This window comes from Microcaecilia unicolor, chromosome 7 (genome assembly GCF_901765095.1).
Source record: "Microcaecilia unicolor chromosome 7, aMicUni1.1, whole genome shotgun sequence".
NCBI lineage: Eukaryota > Metazoa > Chordata > Amphibia > Gymnophiona > Siphonopidae > Microcaecilia > Microcaecilia unicolor.
In genome coordinates, this window is record NC_044037.1 from 282989211 (window position 1) to 283009401 (window position 20191).

The 20191-nt window shown below is 44.0% G+C and overlaps 1 protein-coding gene across 1 annotated transcript in view; it reads left to right on the plus strand.

The window, feature by feature from the left end:
- The window catches only part of LOC115474547 (adenylate cyclase type 5-like), a 561227-nt gene that overhangs the window by 200809 nt on the left and 340227 nt on the right, over nucleotides 1-20191 (plus strand). Inside the window, exon 3 of the mRNA XM_030210051.1 lies at nucleotides 6206-6327. Within this exon, the coding sequence (XP_030065911.1) occupies nucleotides 6206-6327 (122 nt within the window). The remainder of the gene's footprint in view (nucleotides 1-6205; nucleotides 6328-20191) is intronic.

The following is a 20191-nucleotide window of genomic DNA, read 5'->3' on the forward strand; positions in this document are numbered from 1 at the left end:
GCCAGAAACGGCCCAACAGTGAATATTCAGGCTCAGCGCTGATCGTGGCTCCTGCAGACTGAATATCGGCCGGTGAGTGTTGTACAAAAGCTCAGCTGAACAGTAAGCCTTTTGTAAAATATATATAAGAATGATGGTAAATTTGTATCTGTTTGCCAGTGTATCCAGTAGCAATAGCCATTGAGGGGCATAATGGAACGAAAACGTCTATCTCCATGGGCGTTTATCTCCGAGAACGGGTCCGTGAAGGGGCGGACCGAACCGTATTTTCAAAAAAAAATAGACGTCCATGTTTTATTCGACAATTTGTGAGCTGGGCGTTTTTGTTTTTCAGCGATAATGGAAAATGAAAGCGCCCAGCTCAAAAACGAATAAATCCAAGGCATTTGTTCGTGGGAGGGGCCAGGAGTCGTAGTGCACTGGTCCCCCTCACATGCCAGGACACCAACCGGGCACCCTAGGGGGCACTGTTACAAAAACAAAAAAAAAGGTAAAAGTGCTCCCAGGTGCATAGCACCCTTCCCTTGTGTGTTGAGCCCCCCAAATCCCCCTCAAAACCCACCGCCCACAAGTCTACACCATTACTATAGCCCTAAGGGGTGAAGGGGGGCACCTACATGTGGGTACAGTGGGTTTGGGGGGGTTGGACGACTAAGCATTAAGCAGCACAATTGTAACAGGTAGGGGGGGGATGGGCCTGGGTCCACCTGCCTGAAGTCCACTGCACCCCCTAATAACTGCTCCAGTGACCTGCATACTGCTGCCAGGGAGGTGGGTATGACATTTGAGGGTGAACATAAAAAGTTGTGAAACATCATTTTTTGTGGTGGGAGGGGGTTAGTGACCACTGGGGGAGTCAGGGGAGGTCATCCCCAATTCCATCTGGTGGTCATCTGGTCATTTAGGGCACTTTTTGGGGCCTTATTCGTGGAAAAACAGGGTCCAGGAAAAGTGCCCTAAATTCTCGCTAAAAACGCATATTTTTCTTCCATTATCGGCGAAAGGCGCCCATCTGTGATTGCCCGATAACCACGCCCCAGTCCCGCCTTCACCACGCCTTCGACACGCCCCCATCAACTTTGTCCGCATCCGCGACGGAGTGCAGTTGAAAACGTCCAAATTCGGCTTTCGATTATACCGCGTTATTCGTTTTTGGGAGATAAAGGTCTATCTCCCGATTTGGGTCGCAATATAGGCGTTTTTCTTTTTCAATTATAAGCTGGATTGTACTCAAAAGAAAACAAAAAAAAAACCACATCAAAAAAAGAGCAACATCACTCAGGGCTTTACAGATGTAGACACATGTGCATTTGTCACCATTTACATATACTGTGCAAGTGCTGGATTTTACACAACTACATATATAAGAGGAATCAATTCATTTTTTTCCCATTTTTGAGGTGGCGTTAAGCACAATTTCCCCCAGTCACTGGAGGAAACCACAGGTCCAAATGAGAACATAGCTGACACATCTGCTGCCAGTGGGGAAATGTTCTAAAATATATGTATCTATTCTATAATATTGCGCCTAACATCTGGGAATGTCCCTCCCATATCCATGCCCTCTTTTGAGTTGTGCGCTATCAAATTTAAGAGGACATTTTATAGAACAGGGCGCAGGCCAGATCCACAAGTAAACCCGAATGAGTGCCAATAGACATCAATTATTGCTGGTTAATACCTCATTAACAAATTAGTGTGCTTATCTAGGATCCACGCCTCAATCTGGGTGCCCTGTATAGAATTTGGAGGGTACTGTATAATGTCTTAGACTGCTCAATCCACGCTCAGAACACGTCCCATTTAAATCTGTGTCCTGCAGCGTCTACACTTGTAAATAGCAGGCCTTGTTAAAACTTCCATTTACGTGTGTAACTATCGTGCAACCCTTCTAAAGCGGTTAACTACGGCAAGTGTTTGGGTTTTCTCTATCACTTAATAAGAGCAACAGAAGCTAATGAGTTGGTTGGGCGGGGTCCTGACACCTCAGTTTTAGCAGAGCAGAGGAGGGTTGAGTCGAGGTTGATGTTCTTTAGAGAAGTGCAGTAGCAGTTGAGGAAGACATCAAGATTGGAAGGCTAGAGCAACCTTTTTCAAGACCCAAGCACACATTCATTCATTATCAAAAAATATTGGAGTGGAGGAGTGACCTAATTGTAAGTGCAGTGGGTTGCGGACCTGGGGGGGCCGGGTTTGATTCCTGCTGCTGCCTAACGGTTGGCAGCAGGTTGAGATCCTGGGGAACTGGGTTCATTTCCCTCTGCTACTCCACGTGACCCAGGGCAAGCCACTTAGCCCTCCCTCCATTGACCCAGGTACAACATACTACTTAGATTGTGAGGCCATTAGGGACAGTGCCAGTACAGGTGGTATATAAATGCTTAAATAAATAAACTTCTGTTGACATAGAGAAACCTAAAATAGAGGTTGGAAAGACTCAGAAGAAGTGGTTGAGGTGGAGGGAAGAGGAGGTGAGCAGTGAGGGCTACTCGGGGACCTGACTCTCTATACCTTGCATTCTGACTGCTTATACACAGTCCATGGCACATGTTAAAACTAGAAGGGAAAGAGACATATGTGATTTAAGATGTGCTCAGAAAGGAGATACATTGAAGAGCTACAATTAGCCCGCTTATTAATGCAAGGAACTGACAGCAGAATCTGAAGTGTTGGTCCGGAGAGTGCTGAGTTCTCCATAGTACACTTGTTGGGAAACACTGAGATAGAGAAAGCTAGATTGACTGACTGTCATGTTGGTTCCTTGCCAGAGTATGTTCCCTTTGCTCAGCTGCAGGAAAGACATTTTCTTTAACTCTGAAAGGTAATACTTAATAATAAAGGGAAAGAAATGTAATGGACAGAAGCTGTTTGCTGCAGGTCTGTATCCAGAAGCTCTTACGGGGTCAGCGCCTGCTGGGCCTAAATGTGATATTCAGCTGCTATTCAGATAAATCTATCCACACAAATAGCAACCCTGATTTTAAATGGATAAATTACCCTTTTTGAGTTTACGACTGCATATTCAGTGGTCCTACCTAAACGGATATGGCTGCTGAATATCAATTATAAAACTAAGCAGATAAATTATCCACTTAAGCTTATGCAGCGGCCGTGGCTCTAAATATTGACTCCAGAAGTTCTACCGCCTTCCGGAACTAGAGGACATGAATTGAGGTTGCAGAGGGGCCAGCTCAGGAATAGCTTACTTTTTCACGGAGAAGGTGGTAGATACCTGGCATACCCTCCTGCGGGCGGTAGTGGAGATGAAAACGATAATGGAATTGAAAACACAAAGGAATCCTGTATGGAAAGAGAATGGAATCAAACAAACTTAACAGTGTTTAGACAGTAAACTCCAGTAACTGGGAAGCAAAGCCAGTGCTGGGCAGACTTCTACGGTCTGTGCCCTGATCATGGCTGGACAGATTTGGATGGGCTGGAGTGGGGCTTCGATGACAGCTTCAGTGGTTGGAAAACAAGGCCAGTGGGCGGGCAGACTTCTTCGGTTTGTGCCCTGAAAATGGTAAGTTAAAACAATGAGGCAGACCTTGTGAAAAACACACAGTCTTTATTAGTAGATGAAAAGCTCCCAGATATTTAACATAAAATGCTCGACATGGCCATGTTTCGCCAGTATAAAAATGGCTGCGTCAGGGGCAGTGGGTCACCAGCTGATTTAAAACTCCAAAAATAGCCAGCCTGGTGTGGCTGTTAAAACATAGAAAGCTAGATTCTGGGAACAGTCTCTCAAAAGAACGCCGTGATTGTAGTGAAAGAAAAAATTTTCTTTCACTACAATCACAGCATTCTATTTTTGGAGTTTTAAATCAGCTGGTGTCCCACTGCCCCGGACGCAGCCGTTTTTATACTGGCGAAACATGGCCATGTCGAGCATTTTATGTTAAATATCTGGGAGCTTTTAATCTACTAATAAAGACTGTGTGTTTTTTACAAGGTCTGCCTCACTGTTTTATATTCCACATTGGATTTGGCGGACCCACTGCCTTGTTGTTTTTTGACTCCTGAAAAAGGTAAGGGCAAATCAAACGCAAATGAGCCCTCGAGGCTGGATCAATGAAGAATCCTTTAATGCAATAAACCGGACACTGGCAATGTTTTGAAGCCAACTGTACCTGCCTCAGGGGTCACATTAGTACTTTCAGCAAAGTCAAATTAAATCCAAAAAAAAAAAAGGTCATTCGAGTAACACGCAAAAGTGGGCATCAACATAAATGAAGCGTGTCCACACACAGTAAAGGATTCTTCACTGTTCCAGTCTTGAGGGCTCATTTTTGCTTTTTTTTGTTTCTTCTTCTTTGTGTACTTTTGGACTCTCTCTTTTGCTATTTGGTAAGAGCAAATCAAAATCAAGTATACATATGTAATATCACATCATACTTAATGATATCAGTTTATCTTGTTGACCAGACTGAATGGATCGTACAGGGCGCTATCTGCTGTCATCTACTATGTTACTATTGGGCTCATTTTCGAAAGAGAAGGACGCCCATCTTTCGACACAAATCGGAAGATGGACGTCCTTCTCACAGAAACGTCCAAATCGGTATAATCAAAAGCCAATTTTGGACGTCCCCAACTGCACTCCGTCACAGGAACGGCCAAAGTTCACTGGGGCATGTCGGAGGCGTAGCGAAGGCGGGACTTGGACATCCTTGACCCATAATGGAAAAAAAGAAGGACGCCCCTGACGAACACTTGGACGACTTTACCTGGTCATGTTTTTCTTACGACCAAAGCACAAAAAGGTATCCGAAATGACCAGATGACCACTGGAGAGAATCGGGGATGACCTCCCCTTACTCCCCCAGTGGTCACTAACCCCCTCCTACCCTCAAAAAACATATTTAAAAATATGTCGTGCCAGCCTCTATGCCAGCCTCAGATGTCATACTCAGGTCCATGACAGTAGTATGCAGGTCACTGGAGCATTTTTAGTGGGTGCAGTGCACTTCAGGCAGGCAGACCCAGGCCCACCCCCCCTACCTGTTATGTTTGTGGAGGAAATAGCGAACCCTCCAAAACCCACCAGAAACCCACTGTACTCACATCTAGGTGCCCCCTTCACCCATAAGGGCTATGGTAGTGGTGTACAGTTGTGGGTAATGGGGTTGGGGGGGGCTTAGCACACAAGGAAAGGGAGCTATGTACCTGGGAGCAATTTCTGAACTCCACTGCAGTGCCTCCTAGGGTTGGTGTCCTGGCATGTCAGGGGGACCAGAGCACTACAAATGCTGGCTCCTCACATGACCAAAGGGCTTGCATTTGGTCGTTTCCGAGATGGACGTCCTTGGTTTCAATTATCGCTGAAAATCAGAAACGACAAAGTCTAGAGACGATCAAATCTAGGGACGACCAAATTTAAGGATTTGGATGTCCCTGACGGTATTTTCGAAATGAAAGATGTACGTCCATCTTGTTTCAAAAATAAGGGTTTGCCCGCCCCTGGATCGGGACGTTTTGCTAGGACGTCCCATTCGAAAATGCCCCTCCACGTATTTTTTCACATTTATTGCATACAAGGTATTCGCTCAGGAACTTGCTCAGCAGTGTTGTGTTGCTCATTGTGCTTTATCATTAAAGCATTTAGGTTGTCAGGGGTAAGAATGCAAAATTTCCTTTTCCCAACATAAATGTACATTCTTGTTGTACAAGTATAAGGATTCAGAATTCTAGTCCCTGGCCACAGTCCTGCAAATGACTTTTTATATAACTTTGAGATTCGTCCTGTTATTCCTTTCTGCCTTAATGTAGTCAACTGTACATACCTTTTAATAATAGAAAAGACCAGCATCTGTTCGGATTGTCCAGCACCAGGCACATTTCTAATATTCTAGCAAATTATGCGTGTCAGTAACGACTGAGTTATATTGCTAGAACAAATCCTTTTATTTTTATGTGCATGCCTCTCCATCAAATAGACATCACTTTGGAAAAATTAGCCCATCCGTGTATCGAGAGAATTACTGCAAGGAGTTATTATGGACTTCAGAAGAATATGACAGTCTGGGTCAATGGCTTCTGAAAACAGAGAAACCAGACATGATGCATGCTTTATGAAGCATGATCCCACTAATTTTTTTAATTACTGAAATCCGAAATACAGCTCTGTTTCTCCAGGGCGTAATGCAAAGTCTGTTAACTAGGCAGCAGGTGTTTTAATTGGTTCATCTGTTCGACTCCACAGGAGCGTCTTCTACTCTCGGTACTGCCTCGCCACGTTGCCATGGAGATGAAAGCTGACATTAATGCCAAGCAGGAGGATATGATGTTTCATAAGATTTACATCCAAAAGCACGACAATGTGAGGTAAGGCTTGTCATCATCTGGGTGCAGAGCAGGACTGCAGAGAGAGGAGGCGAAAGCCATCGGGTTTTCAATTTCAAGGATTATGCAAGAAAACCTTCGGTCACTTGAACCTTTAGGATAGACTTCTACACAGGCTTAGATTTTTTTCTTCTCTAGCAGGTGGGAGTGGTTTGCCCTGTTTCTTCTTTCAGTAGTATTTTTTTTACCTGAAAGCTGATCGTCCTTTTTCAAGTGGAGTCTTACAGAGGTCTTAGGTGGCCTTTTACTAAAGTGCGGTAGAATCTGGGCTTAGCACGTTTTAATTCAGGACTTTCCCACACTCTAAGACCGGATTTCACATGGCACTTTTTTAAGGGTCTTGGTTTTTTTTTTATTTGCAGGTTGTGTGCTAATGTTCCCATTAGCGTGTGGTACCTGCAAAAAATTAACATAAGAGCACTTATCACCTCCTATTTAGCAGGTGCACACTGACCCTAACACACCAGCTGGATAACACGGGAATACCCAATCTCTGCCCATGACTTGCCCCCTCTGAAAAATGTTTTATAAAAAATCAGTAACTTATAAGTTAGTCATGAAACAGGCAAAATACCGTACAGTGCTTTAATGCATTTCCCCAGTAACCTGCTTGTGTGTGCTAACCGCGTATTAACACCCTTTAGTAAATGTGCCCCTTAATTCCTTAGGTTCATCAAATACAAGTGCCTTTTCAGGGTTAAGAGGTCGTAGTTCTAGTCTCTGCCCCTCTCCCAGGCCCCAGGAATGTGTGTTATTGAAATATGCACCTTCTTGTCTGGAAATGGGAGGACTATGGGGTTGGGGATGTCACAGCTTGGGATATTTTCAGAAGTCACCCCTATATAATTTGGGCTGAATGAGGGGAATATTGCAAGTATTGTATTCTGTGTGGGGGAGCAATTGGGCCTATGTTTATCACCGTCATGTGCATAAGGGTGGGGGTCAACGCCTGGATTTTGGCGTTACCGTATTCCACATTACAAGAATTTGTCTCCATCATCATCTTGGTTAGTTCGTCACCGACTAGCTGGATGATTTTGTGGGTGGGTTATGTGATTAAAAATGTTAAAATGTATTAAGGGCCCAGTTTACTAAGTCGCGTTAGCATTTTTAACGTGCCTACAATTAGCGAGTATGCTAACTATGTAGGTACCTAGCCAGCCCATTTTCGAAAGAGAAGGGCACCCATCTTCCGACACAAATCGGGAGATGGGCGTCCTTCTCTCAGGGCCGGCCAAATCCGCATAATCGAAAGCCGATTTTGGCTGCCCTCAACTGCTTTCCGTCGCGGGGACGGCCAAAGTTGAAAGGGGCGTGTTGGCAGTGTACCGAAGGCGGGACGGGGGCGTGGTTAAGAGATGGCCATCCTTGGCCGATAATGGAAAAAAAGAAGGGCGTCCCTGACGAGCATTTGGCCGACTTTACTTGGTCCCTTTTTGTTCACGACCAAGCCTCAAAAAGGTGCCCAAACTGACCAGATAACCACCGGAAGGAATCGGGGATCACCTCCCCTTACTCCCCCAGTGGTCAACGACCCACTCCCACCCAAAAAAAAATTTTTTAAACATTTTTTTACAGCCTCTATGCCAACCTCAAATGTCATAACCAGCTCCATGACAGCAGTATGCAGGTCCCTGGAGCAGTTTTTAGTGGGTACTGCAGTGCACTTCAGGCAGCCGCACCCAGGCCCATCGTGTTTTGATAATACGGGATGCCCCGCCCCTTCGCCAGGCCGTCCTTAGAGATGGGTGCCCTTAAAGATGGGCGCCCAGTTCGATTATACCCCTTCACAGGGATATTGTAGGCGTGTACATGGTTAACGCACGTACATAGTTAACATGCATAAGAAATGCTAACGAGCCTATAATGCAGCTTAGTAAACAGGGCCCTAAGTCTGTTATTGCTGTGTTAATTGAGCAGGCCAATATTGGGATGTAGGAATTTTGCTGATAGTATTAACATTATGTCAATAAAGCTGCGGCTGGTTTATGTAACATAGTAACATAGTAGACGACGGCAGAAAAAGACCTGCACGGTCCATCCAATCTGCCCAACAAGATAAACTCATATGTGCTACTTTTTGTGTAAACCCTACCTTAATTTGTACCTGTCCTCTTCAGAGCACAGACTGTATAAGTCTGCCCAGCACTATCCCCGCCTCCCAACCACCAGCCCCGCCTCTCGCCACTGGCTCTGGCACAGACCGTATAAGTCTGCCCAGCACTATCCCCACCTCCCAACCACCAACACTGCCTCCCACCACTGGCTCTGCCACCCAATCTCGGCTAAGCTCCTTAGGATCCATTCCTTCTGAGCAGGATTCCTTTATGTTTATCCCACGCATGTTTGAATTCCATTACCGTTTTCATCTCCATCACCTCCCGCGGGAGGGCATTCCAAGCATCCACTACTCTCTCTGTGAAAAAATACTTCCTGACATTTTTCTTGAGTCTGCCCCCCTTCAATCTCATTTCATGTCCTCTCGTTATGTCACACAGTTTTTGTCTTGGGATTCTGATTTTTGGTTTGCACGGCTGGAGAGGTATGCAAGTTCCAATGTTAAGGGAATGAGCTTTGGATGGTGTTAGGAGGAGGTCATTGTGCTGAGGTAATGCAGTGGTGCTCATTGAGTTCGGTACTGCCCTACCAATCCATTGAAAATGATTTCCTGCAGTTACTGAATAAGCAGACACATTTCTTATATATTTAGCGGAAACAAAAGTGCCGTGATTTGTTTCAACCACATTTTTGGCTGTTTTCTTTTGATTTCTTAAGTAGATTACTGGCATATAATGGAACATTTGTTAGTGTTTAAAAAATAGTTAATAAAGTCAGAATTTTTTTTTTTTCTGTTATGTATGGGATTTCTGGTTTTCAGGTTCAGGTTCAATTTCCAACCGGTCTGTGTATTTGCAAAGTATTTTGCCACTTATATTTGAGGCTAATTTTCAGAGAGAAGTTTAAAAAGTTAATTTTACCATTTTGGGGGAATGGTAGAATACTAAACTATTGAAGGGTCAACCATAGGGGGAGGTTGCAACCTAAAAGGTTTGAGAAACAGTGCATCAAAAGATAGCCTCATCTCCCTCACTGCATGCCTGGATTTCTACTCTGGCTGTACTGGTGTCTGTAAGTCACCAGAGTACCCAAAAGTGGCATAGCCAGACATGCCAGTTTCGGTGAACTAAGCCTAAATTGGGTGGGCACACCCTTTTTTCCTTCCCCCCCCCCCCCCCCCCCCCCCCCCATGACCCCAAATTCAATAAATACCTAACTGGCAGGAATCCCTAAGCCTGCCAGCTGTAAAGGTCTTGCTCCAGCGGCCAGAATGCTTCTGTACTCACTGCAGCCAGTGGCATTCTCTGTGGTCTGCCGCCAAGTCAGCCCTCCTCCCTCCTGTGCATAAAAAGCTAAGCATGCATGAGGGGGGGGGGGGAGTGAGCCAGCGCAGCAGTGGCCCATAGACAGAGCCACTGTTCTTAGCAATTACAAGTACCGTGTTTCCCCGAAAATAAGACAGTGTCTTATATTAATTTTTGCTCCCAAAGATGCACTAGGTCTTATTTTCAGGGGATGTCTTATTTTCGGCGAAACACGGTACAAGCCATACCCAAATGCACCACACTAGAGAACCAAACGATTACACATACAAAAAAAAAAATCCCTACGATGGCCCCTGATAGAGGAAGAACGAGGAAAAGAATGCGGCTCTCACAAGGACACAAAAAAACAAACAACCTTCCCTAATAAACCACAACACAGTACCATATCGCCATCACTACCTCCACACTAATGGGAACTGGGCTGGGTGGCTAGTTGCCAAATAGTGAGCTTCTGGTGGGAGAGAGTGGGCACCCATCGGGGCCAAACAAAAACTTTGCTAGGTCTTACTTTCGGGGGAGGCCTTATATTTAGCAATTCAGCAAAACCTCTACTAGGTCTTATTTTCAGGGGATGTCTTATTTTCGGGGAAACAGGGTATGTTCTGGGCTGCCTGGTCAGGACCTTTTCAGTTGGCAGGGCTTGGGGATCCCTGCCAGCCTTAACAAGGGAGGCACCATTCTGGTGGGCCTGAGCCCAAAGTGGGTGGGCCTAGGCCCACATGTGGCTACGCCCACTGTCTCCCAAAGGTTAGTACATTAGTATTGCCACACTGGGACAGACCAAAGATCCGTCAAGCCCAGCATCCTGTTTCCAATAGAGGCCAATCCAGGTCACAAATACCTGGCAAGATCCCCAGAAAACTCAATACATTTTATGCTGCTTATCCCAGAAATAAGCAGTGGATTTTCCCAAAGTCCATTTTAATAATGGTCTATGGACTTTTCCTTTAGGAATCCGTCCAGACCCTTTTTAAACCCTGCTAAGCTAACCGCCTTTACCACATTCTCTGGCAGTGAATTTCAGAGTTTAATTACATGTTGAGTGAAGAAAAAATGTCTCAGATTTGTATTAAATTTACTACTTTGTAGCTTCATCGCATGTCCCCTAGTCCTAGTATTTTTGGAAAGAGTAAACAAATGATTCATGTCTACCCGTTCCACTCCACTCATTATTTTGTAGACCTCTATCATATCTCCCCTTGGGCATCTCTTCTCCAAGCTGAAGAGCCCTAGATGCTTCAGCCTTTCCTCATAGGGAAGTCGTCCCATCCCCTTTATCATTTTTATCGCCCTTCTCTGTACTTTTTCTAATTCCACTATATCTTTTTTGAGATGCAGTGACCAGAATTGAACACAATATTCGAGGTGCAGTCGCACTATGGATCGATACAAAGGCATTGTAATGTCCTCACTTTTGTTTTTCCATTCCTTTCCTAATAATACCTAACATTCTATTTGCTTTCTTAGCTGCCGCAGCACATTTCGCAGAGGATTTTAACGTATCATCAACAACGACGCCGAGATCCCTTTCTTGGTCAGTGATTCCTAACGTGGAACCTTGCATTACATAGCTATGGTTTGGGTTCCTCTTTCCCACATGCATCACTTTGCACTTGCTCACATTAAACGTCATCTGCCATTTAGACGCCCAGTCTTCCAGTCTCATAAGGTCCTTTTGTAATTTAACCACTTTGAATAACTTTGTGTCGTCAGCAAATTTAATTACCTCACTACTTACTCCCATCTCTAGATCATTTATAAATACGTTAAAAATCAGCCGTCCCAGCACAGACCCCCGAGGAACACTATCTACCCTTCTCTATTGAGAATACTGACCATTTAACCCTACTCTCTGTTTTCTATCCTTTAACCAGTTTTTAATCCACAATAAGAAGCTACCTTTTATCCCGTGACTCTCCAATTTCTTCTGGAGTCTTTCATGAGGTACTTTGTCAAATGCCTTTTGAAAATCCAGATACACAATATCAATCGGCTCGCCTTTGGGATCTTGCCAGGTATTTGTGACCTGGAGTGGCCACTGTCGGAAACAGGATGCTGGGCTTGATGGACCTTTGGTCTTTCCCAGTATGGCAATATTTAAGTACACATGTTTGTTCACCCCTTCAAAGAAATTGGTGAGACAAGATTTCCCTTCACTAAATCCATGTTGGCTTTGTCTCATTAATCCATTCTTTTGAATATTCTCTGCGATTTTGTTCTTTATAATAGTCTACCATTTTGCCCAGCAACGATGTCAGGCTCACCACTAGGTAATGCATTGGTGTTTTAGGGTCTGGTGTAATATTTACAGTATTGGCTTTTCATGTATAAGGTTGTTGCTGTTTCAGTCCTTGGAGTTAGTGCTTTTATTGTATGGTAAGGTTCTGAGTGTATTTTTGCACAAAATATGTGTATAGCGTTTTGCAGTGGAGGGATTGTGTGTTGGGCCTTACTGAGGTGACATCAGAACTTTAATCATCAGATAAGATGATGTTATGACAAACTAAAAATAGATTTGTAAGAGAGTAGGGAAGCAGACTGCCTGCAGGCCTCAAATGGAGGCCAAAGCATCCTCTATGAACACATTTTAAAATCTACTTTAATTAAATTTTGCACTGTTTAATTTTCTTGCCACTTTATTCTTTGCCACTTGATACATATCTAATATCTAAATTTTAAAACAGGTGTTACTTGCAACTACTACTACTACTACAAATCATTTCTACAGCGCTACCAGTCGCACGCAGCGCTTCACAATTGAACATGAAGACAAGACAGTCCCTGCTCAAAAGAGCTTACAATCTAAATCAGGACAGACACACAGGACAAATAAGGGATAAGGGTAGGACAGACAGATAGGACACATAAGGAAAGGGGACTATTGAAGAGAGGAAGACAAGATAAAGGTTATGAGCAGGTGACAAGTTAGGAATTAAAAGCAGCATCAAACAGGTAGGCCTTTAGCCCGGATTTGAAGGCGGCCAGGGATGGAGCTTGACATAATGGCTCAGGAAGTCTATTCCAGGCATAAGGTGCGGCGAGACAAAAGGAACGAAGTCTGGAGTTAGCGATGGAGGAGAAGGGTGCAATTAGGAGAGATTTGCCCAGTGAACGGAGTTCCTGGGAAGGAGTGTAGGGAGAGATGAGGGTGGAGAGGTAGTGAGGGGTAGCAGAGTGAATGCACTTATAGGTCAATAAGAGGAGCTTGAACTGTATACAGAAATGGATAGGGAGCCAGTGATGTGACTTCAGAAGAGAGCTGATATGGGCATAGCGACTTTGGCGAAATATTAATCGTGCAACAGAATTACTTTGTTGACCCTTCTTTCTGCATTATGTCAGACAATTATAGACTCAGGCCTCACCCTAGCCCTGCTCCAGCCCCACCCACTTTAGCCTCGCTAAAAAGCTGAGCCAGCGACCGCCTATATTTTAAATTCTTAAACATTGGAAATCTTAGCTGAAAGACATTACGAGCATTGTATCTGGAAGAAGACCCTTGTAACAGGGATACTAAATTCAGTATATAATCAAGTATTTCCACAATAAGAATTTTAAAGGTGTGATACCTAATTTAAATTGAATTCTCTCAGCAGCTGGTAACCAATGAAGTTTAGATTAATAAGACTGAAGTCACACAAATCGAGATAATCCAAAGATCGGTATAAGATCAGAATTTTGTACCAGTTGTAAACGGTGAATAAGTGATTTATTACAAATAACAAGTGTCAAGGGTATAATAATCCAGTCTAGGAAGAATTAAAGACTGGACCAAGATTCTGAAAACCTCTGATTTGAAATATTTTCTAAAAATCCTCAGCTTTCTCAGCATTATAAAAGAGTATTTGATGGTAAACTGAATGACAGTGTATAGACAATAAATGATCCATCTCCACCTTACACCTCGAGAACAGTGATGCTCACACTGGTATCAAGAAGTTTATATAATCTTGTTTCTACGCTTTTAAGGTCTCGTTATGAAAATCCAACATTTAGACGAGACTTTCCTTAAGAGAACCAACAGCATTTTGCTATACAGGGACTCCTGAGGCAGGCCTGAACGGCCGGAACACGACTCGTGTCAAGTCTGGGTTTTAAGAATAAACTCTTGCTGTGAACTTTTTCTGAGTCCAGTAGAAGTTTGTTTGGCATCATCTTTCTTGTCACCTTCGCTGTGTTCTTTTCTTGGCCATCTCCACCCCCAAACTTTTAGAATGAAGATGCAAAGGAAATTGGTTGCCATCTAAAGATATAAACTCAGCATGTCTTGGATCTGTTTTTAAGCCCAACCATAAAAATGTGGTTTTGCTCTTATTCAGTTTAAGCCTATGAAATGCAATCCAGTTATCTATCATATTAACACTGGTTCTAATATGGGATAACGTATCAGACCACAGTTGAGAAACAGGTGGAATCGCTGTGATGTCATCTGCATATATAAAGTGTTTTATCTTAGCCTGATCAAGAATGACACCCAGAGACTGCATTAATAAATTGAAAAGGGAGGGGGAAAGTGGGGGACCTTGGGGAACCCCGCTTAAAGGACTCCATCTTTCAGAAAAAAAATCCCCATTAAACCAAAAGAAAACTGAACCTTGGATGCCAAAATAATTGAAATTTTGAATCATCTATAAAGTAGTCTGCGTAAATTCTACTGCACAGATCTGAAAAGTGGGCATGGCCCTGGGACGAGCATGGGCAGGTCGTAGGTGTTCCAAACATTTACACACAGTATTACAGAATAACCCGTTCCGTACACCAGCTTTTCATTAGTGTAAACGGCTGCACCTAAATTTTAGTTGCATGGACGGCGCTGCATATATCTCTCTATATAAAAGGCACCACCAACGTTCTATGAAGCCTCCAGCCGGAAGTGTGAAGGGGGAGAGATATCCGGTTTCCCCATGAGTGTCTGCCCCGCCCTCGCTCTCTCTGTGACACAAACAGTGAAGGAAAACACAGCAAAGCACAAAATCAAATCGCTCTCTCTGTAACAGTGAAGGACTCAGAGGGGGGAGGGGACAGAGAGCAGAGGGGACAGACAGCACAGGGGAAGGGAGAGAGGGCAGAGGGCAGGGACACACACACTCCCACATGCACACAGAAGAAAACCTTTGCTAGCCCCTGTTTCATTTGCATCAGACACGGGGCTTTTTAACTAGTTCTATAATAAACCGCACCTAACTATAGAATACGCATAGGCATGTTTTCCATCGGTGCTGATTTTTCAGCACCAAAGATAGAATCTGGCCCCAAATGTTTTTAATGCACACGTGGGCCAGCAAATTTAGAGAGAACATTGGTTGTAGGGCTTAGAAGCTGGTTTGGATGGGCAGAGTATATAGGTCACATGGTCTTATCTGCTGACATTTTTTTTTCTTTCTGTGCTTTTTGTCAGCATGGTTTGTATACAACAGTGCCTGAATTAGTCTTGTGAAAGGGACTGTTGAAGAGGTTGAGGGTATCTGATATGCTTCCCTGACGTTTCCCAGTGTAGAAAGAAATATAAGATGTTATGATGACGTGTGCCATGAGACACCTGTGTTTATATGGAATATTTGATTTGTAAGAGCTTTGGTTCATAGAATCCAGTACACAAAGAATTATAATTATAGTCAACAAGGTTAAGGCCACTGTTCATGCACAGAGGGTAAAATTGTGATGAGGTGATACGACAGAGAAACAATCATTTTCATCTATCGACCAGTGCTGGCAAATCAGCGCTTGTGCACATACAATTTGAAGGTAATTTTATAATGAGACATTTAGTTTTAGGTGCTAAGTTATAAAAAGAAACCACCTTCATAAACCTGGTCTGCTGAAACGTGGAGGGGCATAATTGAACAGCGCCGGCGAAATTGATGGCCGGCCATCTTGGGGGCTGGCGCCGTAAGTGGGCGGAGCCAAGCGTATTTTCAAAATATGCTTGGCGTCGGCCAAATCGCTCGCCGGGTTTAGAATAGGATCGCCGGTTTTAGATGAGATGGCCGGCTCCGATTTTCAGCCATAATGGAAACCGTACCCGGCCATCTCAAATCCGGTGAAACACAAGGCATTTGGCTGTGGGAGGAGCCAGCATTTGTAGTGCACGGGCCCCCCTGACATGCCAGGACACCAACTGGGTGTTATGACCCGGTAGTAGTGAGCCCCTGTGCTCCGACTGAGCACGGCAGAGATGGAGTGACGCTGCACTCGGTCAGGCAGCCAGACAACCCCTAGCTTCACCTGGGAAGCGACCACCGTTCACCAAGAGTTGAGCTCCCAGCTGCAGGTGGCCACCAGGACTTCTGGAACCGGCGGGGTTGCACAGCCGCTGACCAGGCTGATGGGCAAGCAGACACAGCCCAATAGACAAGTAATCCGTAGGGCAAAGAATAGTCAAACCAGTCCAAGGTCTAGGCAGGCAGCAAACAATCGTGGTCAGTCTGGTACACAGGAATACAGGAACTGAGGAAAGCCGGTGAACAGAACTCTAGCGTGAACCTCTGAGACAATTGAGGCCGAAGCAATGAAGGACTGAAGGCAGGGCCTTAAGTAGTGGAGGAATTAGGCTGAAGCATGTACAGCTGATTCAAGATGGCTGCCCCCATCAGCAGAGGTGCCTACGTCCAAATATGGGCTTCCTTCCTGACCTCGTTACTCCAAGATGGCTTCCCAGGACCTGATATATCCAAGATGGCTGCGGCCATTGATCCAACCCAGATGACGGTTGCCAGAAATAGGAAACAGAAACAGACCCTCCTTCCTTCCTGACGCTAACCAACACCAAGGTGGCCGGCTATCTTCGCCGGGCCATGACTCGTCGGTGAATCGTCCACGCAGGCCTGGCACCAGGTGAGGGACGTAACACCGGGCACCCTAGGGGGCACTTAAAAAATTAACCCCCCCCCCCCCCACAATTAGCTTCCAGGTGCATAGCACCCTTCCCTTGTGTGCAGAGCCCCCCCCAATCCCCCCAAAACCCACTGCCCACAACTCTACACCATTACCATAGCCCTTATGGGTGAAGGGGGGCACCTAAATGTGGGTAGCTTGGGTTTTGGGGGGGTTTGGAGGACTCAACATTTACCACCACAAGTGCAACAGGTAGGGGAGGATGGGTCTGGGTCCACCTACCTAAAGTCCACTGCAACCAACAAAAACTGCTCCAGGGACCTGCACACTGCTGTCAGGGAGCTGGGTATGACATTTGAGGCTGGCACAAAAGGTTTTTATTTTTATTTTTTTTAGTGTGGGAGGGGTTGGTGACCACTGGGGGAGTAGGGGGAGGTCATCCCCCATTCCCTTCGGTGGTCATCTGGTCAGTTGGGGCACCATTTTGAGGCTTGGTCGTGAATATAAAAGGACAAAGTAAAACCGGCGAAATACTGATTAACGCCGCTTTTTGTTTTTTCCATTATGCGCTGAAGCTGGCCATCTGGTAGCCACGCCCATGCCCGCCCATGTCCCGCCTTCGCTACGCCACCGGCATGCCCCCTTGAACTTTCGCTGGCTCGGCGACAGGAAAGCAGCGATGGTGTCAAAAAAGCAGCTTTTGATTATACCGATTTTGCCGCTTTTGACAGATATGGGTAAGTCACTGCTTACCCTGGGATTTGCCGCATGGAGTGTAGCTACTATTTGGGTTTCTACAAAAATAATAGGGGAAAACTGTCACTCCTCAATAAGAAATTTGAAAAAAAAAACACCCAAAAGGAGTAACAGAACTGAACAACAGTGGTGAGGAATATAAAGCTGTATAAGCAAAAAAGCCCAACAAAACTTAATAAGGAAAAACCAGATAGGAGGCATCATAGAGCAAACCACATCGGCTATGTGATCTCCTATAGCACAAAGCTATTCCAGATCTGCAGCACTTCATACTATGCTGGGTAAATCCTTTAAATTCTACTTTTATTTAATTTCTAATTTTTTAATGTTTTTATAAGAATTTTCAGTAAAATAAAAAAAAAAAAACAGCAAAGATTTGACTCCTAGGGAGTTATTTAAGACAGTGAATTATTTGGTGGGGTTAGATCAGAAGAGAGAATCTATGGATTTATTTATTTATTTGCTGCACTTGTATCCCACATTTTCCCACCTATTTGCAGGCTCAATGTGGCTTACAAAATGTTACAATGACATATACACATTATAGAATAAGAATTTCAGAATAAAGATACAGATAGGAGCATAAGAATATCATAGCAATCATATTAACGGAATAATAATTTTACAATTGTTACAAATAAGAGTGCATGAGTAAATCATGTAGGATTGGAAGTGGATTGATAGATAATCATAACATAATGATATCAGGACAAGATATTTATTTTGTTACATTTGTACCCCGCGCTTTCCCACTCATGGCAGGCTCAATGCGGCTTACATGGGGAAATGGAAGGTTAAGTGACTTGCCCAGAGTCACAAGGAGCTGCCTGTGCCAGGAATCAAACTCAGTTCCTCAGTTCCCCAGGACCAAAGTCCACCACCCTAACCACTAGGCCACTCCTCCACTGTTGCTGCTATTTGAGATTCTACATGGAATGTTGCTACTATTGGAGATTCTACATGGAATGTTTATATTCCACTAGCAACATTCCATGTAGAAGTTGGCCCTTGCAGATCACCCGCGCAGGCTTCTACATGGAATGTTGCTAGTGGAATATAAACATTCCATGTAGAATCTCCAATAGTAGCAACATTCCATGTAGAATCTCCAATAGTACCTATTTTATTTTTGTTACATTTGTACCCTGCGCTTTCCCACTCATGGCAGGCTCAATGCGGCTTACATGGGGCAATGGAGGGTTAAGTGACTTGCCCAGAGTCACAAGGAGCTGCTTGTGCCTGGTGGGAATCGAACTCAGTTCCTCAGTTCCCCAGGACCAAAGTCTACCACCACCCTAACCTCTAGGCCACTCCTCCACTGTTGCTACTATTTGAGATGCTATTCCACTAGCAACATTCCATGTAGAAGTCAGCCCTTGCAGATCACCAATGTGGCCGCGCAGGCTTCTGCTTCTGTGAGTCTGACGTCCTGCACGTATGTGCAGGACGTCAGACTCACAGAAACAGAAGCCTGCGCAGCCTTCTACATGGAATGTTGCTAGTGGAATAGCAACATTCCATGTAGAATCTCCAATAGTAGCAACATTCCATGTAGAATCTCCAATAGTATCTATTTTAGTTTTGTTACATTTGTACCCTGCGCTTTCCCACTCATGGCAGGCTCAATGCGGCTTACATATAAAGTTCAGTCATGAGGATGTAATTAAGATGAACAAATAGGAGGGTTCGATAATAGTTGTAATTGGAATAATTTGGGAGTCAGATCGTTATGGGGAATCTTTTTTGTACGTCTTTATGAATAAGTCAGTCTTTAGTAATTTTCGGAAGGTTGTCAAGTCGTGTGTTGTTTTTATGGCGATCGGTAATTCATTCCATAGTTGTGTGCAGATGTATGAGAAACTGGATGTATGTATAGATTTGTATTTAAATCCTCTGCAGTTGGGATAGTGAAGGTTTAAGCAGGTGCGTGATGAATTTTTGTTATTTCTCTCTGGTAAGCCAATTAGGTCTGACATGTAGGATGGGGCATCTCCATAAATGATCTTATGAACCAAGGTACATGTCTTGAATGTAATACGATAGTTTAATTACATCAGCAATTTGCAGATGTTTTCTTTAAAAAAAAAAGTTGACGATATCGGTGTCTCTTTTCTGGCCTGTCCTCTTCCTAAAGTGGACAGGACTGATGTAGAACAATTATGATGGTGTGATTTATCTCCAGTGAAAGTATTTAGTGTGGTTAATGATTCCACGAATGCTTTGGATGCATGTTCACCTAAGATAGTAAACGCCTTTAAAAAAGAGATTTCTCCATTTTTTGCACAATTGGTTAATAAATCTTTTGAAGAAGGCATTGTTCCAGAAAAATTTAAACAGGCGATTGTGAAGCCCTTATTAAAAGATGTTCATTTAGATAATTCTGTGGTAGGAAATTATAGACCAGCCTCATCTCTACAATCTTTGCCAAATAAAGTAGTGAAATTAGTGTTGATTCAACTTCAAGATTTCTTAGATGAGTATCAGATCTTGGATGATTTTCAGTTTGGATTTTGTCCAAAGTTCTCTACGGAAACATTGCTTATCACAGTGTGTGATAGTATTAGGGCTGGATTTGATAGGGTCTTGAGCTACATTATGGTGGCTGTAGACTCTCAGCAGCTTTTGATATTTTACCTCATGGATGTCTGCTGGGACACCTAGAAGAACTGGGAGTGGGGGTAGGGTTCTGTCATGGTTTGGCTCTTTTTTGAGTAGTAGATTTTTTCGAGTACAAACTAATCAGACTACATCTAATTGGCTAGAAATTCACTCAGAAGTGCCCCAGGGTTCTGCTCTTTCAACTGTTTTGTTTAACATCTTAACATCTATATGTTATCTTTATATAAGCTTCTAAAAGGTTTGGGAGTATCTTA